At 48.9% G+C, this 5,480-nt stretch overlaps 1 protein-coding gene across 1 annotated transcript; it reads left to right on the forward strand.

The window, feature by feature from the left end:
* Nucleotides 1-418: 418 nt before the first annotated feature.
* Nucleotides 419-5,088, forward strand: LOC144148033 (peroxiredoxin 2-like). The gene is made up of 6 exons (XM_077679632.1): nt 419-669; nt 1,486-1,623; nt 1,757-1,873; nt 2,221-2,343; nt 2,890-3,020; nt 4,499-5,088. The coding sequence occupies exons 1-6, from the start codon at nt 614-616 to the stop codon at nt 4,579-4,581; spliced, it is 648 nt and encodes a 215-aa protein (XP_077535758.1). The 5' UTR covers nt 419-613; the 3' UTR covers nt 4,582-5,088.
* The last annotated feature ends 392 nt before the right edge of the window (nt 5,089-5,480 follow it).

Consider the following 5,480-nt stretch of genomic DNA (forward strand, 5'->3'; position numbering starts at 1 on the left):
CTCATTGCTAGACGTGGTCGAACGGTCTTCTTGATCTACATGAAGTCGCGGGAGGGTAGAGGTAGGGGCGCTGACACGTTTATGCCACACGCCTGACTATATGCGCTGTAATTTCAGACATGGTCTAAAGAGTATGTTCGCGTTCATCTATACTTCTTGGCTAGCACTTAGCGCTGTTAATAGCGGAAACGGCCGCACTGTTGTATAAAACGTTTGCGAAGAGCTGCCAATGAAGAGCCGTCAACCTTCTGAGACGCCTTTTCGACACCACTGGCTTGGGAGGTCAGCTTCTGTTGGTCGTAAACAGGTGGAATGAGTGTGGATGTTGCACCAAAGGTATATTCTATGTGTAATGCGTGCTTATGAACTTTTATTTTTGCTCATGCTGATCAGTTTACGTGCGGGGCGGTTGTTCAGGTTGACGGGTGCCCCGCCAGCGATCACAGCGACCGAGCGAGTCAGCGTGGCACGGGACGTGCGGGAACAGCCTCTGCGCCAAACTGCAGCAGCAGCAGCAGCAGCAGCTGACAGAGGGGACGACGTAGAAGCGACCCCTTGGGTTAGGACCCCGCCCAAGGAGACCCCGCCGGTTGGAACTCCCCGTACGAAGAACATGTCCAATTTCGCGGACCCTACGTCCGCGATTCCCATCGCGATTCCCGACGTGATGTGAGTGCACTGCCGACGCTTTTACGAGTCTGCGTACGATTGGACGCACACGAAAATATGTCCGCGCGTACGGCATCGTCCCCAGTGCATGCATCACCACCGCTATTCCAGTTATTCATAATCGGTAACCAAGCCGCGGAACCAAGCCGAGATAACTCTTCGCGCGCGCGCAGGAAGTGAGCACATTCGCAAGCATTTAAGATTTCGAAAAAGTTGAAGAAAGTGTTGCAGGGTACCATTAAGAGGCGTAACCCAATTCTAGACCCCATGAACAGCTATCGTACACGCGTTTTGAAACGATATCTCGTATTTCGAGTGTTTGCTGACCATCCAAGCAGTTGCACGTTTCGACCCTTGGTCTTTTCAAAGTGTTGCAGAAAATTTTCAGATTTCCGCCGTACCATGGTTTATTCTGCTGCGCTGTTGAAGCTACCACTCTAACGAGGTACGGCGTGTGTAGGAACGCTTGGCCCTCAGCTTTGCCGGTACGGTCGTGTGCTCTCCACCATGTGACAGTTTGCTTGCGCAATACGCGGTACGCGCTATAGTAATTCAGGTTATAGGAAACTGACGTTTCTGATGCCTCAGCGGCACTACCGTGCGGAATAGTGTGCCGTTATCGCTTTACTCGCAGCGCCACCCTCGACACTGCGTGCCCCCTTCTCCTCGCCTCTTTCCCCATGTCTCGTATACAGTTGCAAGACATCTGCGCGGGCGCTCGGTCGCATTGCCACGCGCATTTGGAACCTCTCGTTCCTGAGAGCACACTTGTTTTTCTAATTTGGGTCGTCTTTTTTTTTATTCTTGTGAATTCAGGGACATGGTGGTGCCTCAGCTGACGACTCCCGCTCCCGACTTTTGCGGCACCGCCCTCGTCGATGGCCAGTTCAAGGAGATCAAGTTGTCGGATTACAAGAACAAGTACCTCGTCCTCTTCTTCTACCCGCTTGACTTGTGAGTAGCAACTCGTTCTTCCTTCTCCCATTGTTTTATGTGCAGTTTTCATATCGACATTCGTGAAGCACCGCTTACCGAGTTTTACGTCATCTAAATTATTACGCATGCGTCCTTGCGCATACCCCTTCAGCACTTTCGTCTGCCCCACGGAGATCATCGCCTTCAGTGACCGTGTGGAGGAGTTCCGGAGGGTCAACTGTGAGGTCGTGGCGTGTTCCACCGACAGCCACTTCTGTCACCTCGCCTGGTAAGAGTGATTTTGTCGTGGCTGCAGACTGGTCTTCAAGAATGGGTGCTAGTACTTCCTATGGCAAGCATGCCTGTGTGCTGGTAGCTAATCTCGGTCTGTTGTTGCATACCTTGTTTTTTACCTTGGTTGTCAATTAAATTCAACGTCTAAGAAACTCCATGGAAATTAACCACTTTTTAGATTACAAAGGCTCAAGATTTTGTTTATACACTGCCGATTTTCTACTTAATTTGGTCAGATTGAAACGGTTGCTTGTCCATATATGCCTATCCCAGGGATACCATCCTGTTTATACACTTGTGCTGTTACTGCAACAATCCTGCTCCTTTGCTGCCTTGCTGCAGGACCAACATTCCACGCAACCAAGGTGGCGTTGGCCAGGTGGACATCCCGCTGCTTGCCGACAAGACCATGAAGATCTCCAGGGCATACGGCGTTCTCAATGAAGATGAAGGCATTGCCTTCCGGTCAGTAAAATCCGCCGTGCCACTTCCCTTGTCCATTCATTTGTTTCGCCACCGTTCCCCCTCTGTCTGCAAGGGGCACATCAGTTACTCAGTATACTCTTGCTGTGCCACTCCCCATAGACCCCATGTTTAAAACCAGTCGGCAGTGCACCCTCCCCCACCCCCCCCCCCCCTTCCCGCGCTGTATACAAGCAGTGGCGAACACAGGGCAACTTCACCAGGCGCTATCTGTAGACAAAGTTAAGTAGCACTCTAATGCTTGCAGCACATTGCCCCCCACCTCCCCACGAAAAAAAAAATATCTTGGTACGCAAGTAAGCAGTGCTTTATTTATCGTTTTCTAATTTGAAATGCAAAATCTATTTCATTCAATAAGTGTTCCGCAAAGTTTAGTTGTTCTCCCCTTCCTGCCGAACCTACGTGCCGAACGTGCCGAAACCTGCCCCTGGTTCTAGTGAGGCAGGGGTGCTCGCATGGCCGTGATTCTGCTGAAGAACTCTGATGTGGATCACGTTGTCGACTTGCCACTACCTTTTGTTTTCCCAGTGCCCTGTTCATCATCGACAAGCAGGCACGATTGCGTCAGGTCACCATCAACGACCTCGGGGTCGGCCGTTCCGTCGACGAGGCACTCCGACTTGTGCAGGCCTTCCAGTACGTCGACGAGCATGGCGAAGGTGAACGCTTGTCTCGTGTTATACGCCTGTTACACTGGCATCTGAAATGCCTTCGAACCGGATGCCATTCGACTCGTTTGAGGGGCTTCGAATGCCCTTCAGAATACACTGTGCTCCACCAAAATTTCGATGGGATTTGAAAGCTCAAACAATCGCTCGCCGTGCTGCATGGTGCTGCTCCTGTTGAGTTCTGTTTTTACACAATAATGCAACAACCAATTTAGCAGCCGATTTGGCAGTAAAATATTATCACATTATAAATGACGCAAGCTTTGCCACAGTTTTTGCCATTTCTAAATCGCAATGAAGGATTTTTTAATATATTTTTGTGTGCATGTTTTGTGCTGTCTGGCCCCGCTGGTTTTTTGCTTGATCGCATTGCTGATGAGAGTATGGAATTATTGCATCTTAGTATCATGATTCAAGTGACTGAAAAGTAAGCAAATTTTTGTCTCACAATTAGGAATATTTTGTTTGTTTTACGTAAGCCAGTAATATATTTGTTACGCTGTCCTGGAACCCTGTGTGCGAGAATGCAAGAAATGGCATTTAGAGCCCCAAATACCTGGAATGCCATTTCAAAACTTACTTCAGCAATACAACCGCGCATTTGAGTCAAATGGCATTCGGTTGGAATGATTCGGACACCAGTGTAGCAGGGTTATTAATTCGCTTAGGCTGCCGGCTGTTGGTGTGGTATTGCCCACGATCCTGTGGGAAGTGCCACACCCCCCTTTTTGTTACGTTCGAATATCCCCACAACCGTTGCACAAATCGCTAAATATACTCTGCAATTACTACTGATCAAGGGGGCTCGTGTGGCTCAGTGCGTTGGTAAAATATGAAATACCTTCCATAAAAAATAATAATTCGAAGTACGTACATTTTGTAGAGTTTTGGTAGCTTACTGGGTGCTTACTACTTTATGGAGGTGTTATCTACAGAAAGCTAGGAGTGAGGTAAGAGTTGAAGTTTATGATTCCAGCTCCAATCCTTCAGGACTCCTGCATGCTTCGTTGTTTAAATCGCGGCATTACGGCTCTGAACCTTTCCTTGAACCACAAACTTTGCAGTTGGGCAACTTTTGCAGCAAGAAAATCAGAAGTCTGGAACAACATTTACTGCACTCCCAGCTTTTTCTAGATAGCGGTTGCATACAGCTTGCAGGCCCCAAGTGTGTTGTTCTCCAGAATCTGCCAACTTTTGAGAAGTTCGAATGTATTGATTCCTTACCGTGTTTCATGTGCTCAGCACACAACACTCGTCGTATCAATTTATGACAAAAGCTGCAATCTTTAAAAATTTTAAACTGGCAAGCCCCGAAGTCGAAGCGTGTTTCTACTGAGCGAAGTAGCGTGTTCTCTTTATGGCTGTCCTGCTAAAAACTTGGGGAATATTTGCATTTTGTGGGAACAACTGATGCTGAAAAAGATGAACTCTAGTTCTCAACTGCTGCTGCTTTTCCCTGGTCTATGCAGTGTGCCCTGCCAACTGGAAGCCTGGCAGCGACACCATCAGGCCCGACCCCAACGGCAGCAGAGCCTACTTCTCCAAACACTAGACCTGCCAGCAGTCACCTGCATGCGGCCAAAGCCCCCTCCGGGTCTCTCATTACCAGCGACTGCACAAGTGTCGTCGAGGAATAAAAGCTCAGAATGGCAGCCCTTCGCTCTCGAGCCTCTTCTCGCAGCATCTTAAGACCGTTTTGGTCGTACCATATCGGAGCGCGTTGTATACCTGCACCGATAGGAAACGAAAGGACGACAACACCCGTGCGTGCCTGCCGACCGCAAGAGTCCATCTAAATCTCTCAAACCACTTCTTCAAGCATTGTTCGTAGCACTGTTCGCACTGGACTCTGCGATGGCGCTGCCCAGTCGAAAGTGACAACAAAAATTTCTGTAACTTTGTCGTATTTTCGCGAGTCGTACTGTCGGCTTGTCCTGTTCTTGTGCCAGGATTCTGATGCTCTGTCGTGTGTCGTATTTCTGTCCTCTTTTTGATGTTCCGTCGTGCGGAATTCCTGTCTTGTCGTGATCCTGATATTGCATCAGTAGTTGAACATGGTTTGAATGTTATCGCCCATTTTGAAGAGTAGCGTAAATGGCAGTTCTGTTGCGACTACAGGAATGTTAACAACAGATGGCTTTGCCGTAGCAACAGGACTTCTGTTGTCACAACAAAGTTTTTAAAGCGAAGCGTTTTTCCTCTACCCTTCAAGGGTTCTGCCGCGACCGCTGGTGTCATCAGAAAAATCCCGCGAACAAATTAAAGAAGTTACTGGCACCGTCAGCAATTGAACCTGGAACGAATAAAGAAATGGAGCGAGAGCCCGTTGTCTTATCGATTCAGCTGGGAGCCCACGCGGAGACGGGGGAAACAGACGGTGCACTCACCGAGCCCATCTGCGGGTTTACCTCCTGCATTCTCGTTGAATGTCACGTGATAGCGCACCGCGAC

This window comes from Haemaphysalis longicornis, unplaced genomic scaffold (genome assembly GCF_048455015.1).
Source record: "Haemaphysalis longicornis isolate Haplotype H1 unplaced genomic scaffold, Haemaphysalis longicornis Haplotype H1 scaffold_717, whole genome shotgun sequence".
In the NCBI taxonomy this organism is placed as follows: Eukaryota; Metazoa; Arthropoda; class Arachnida; order Ixodida; family Ixodidae; genus Haemaphysalis; species Haemaphysalis longicornis.

Coding starts and splice junctions, on each gene's coding strand:
- LOC144148033 (XM_077679632.1), top strand. CDS start 614: ATGTCCAATTTCGCGGACCCTACGTCCGCGATTCCCATCGCGATTCCC. Junction 1,874..2,220: donor CACTTCTGTCACCTCGCCTG/GTAAGAGTGATT, acceptor GCCTTGCTGCAG/GACCAACATTCCACGCAACC. Junction 3,021..4,498: donor CGTCGACGAGCATGGCGAAG/GTGAACGCTTGT, acceptor TGGTCTATGCAG/TGTGCCCTGCCAACTGGAAG.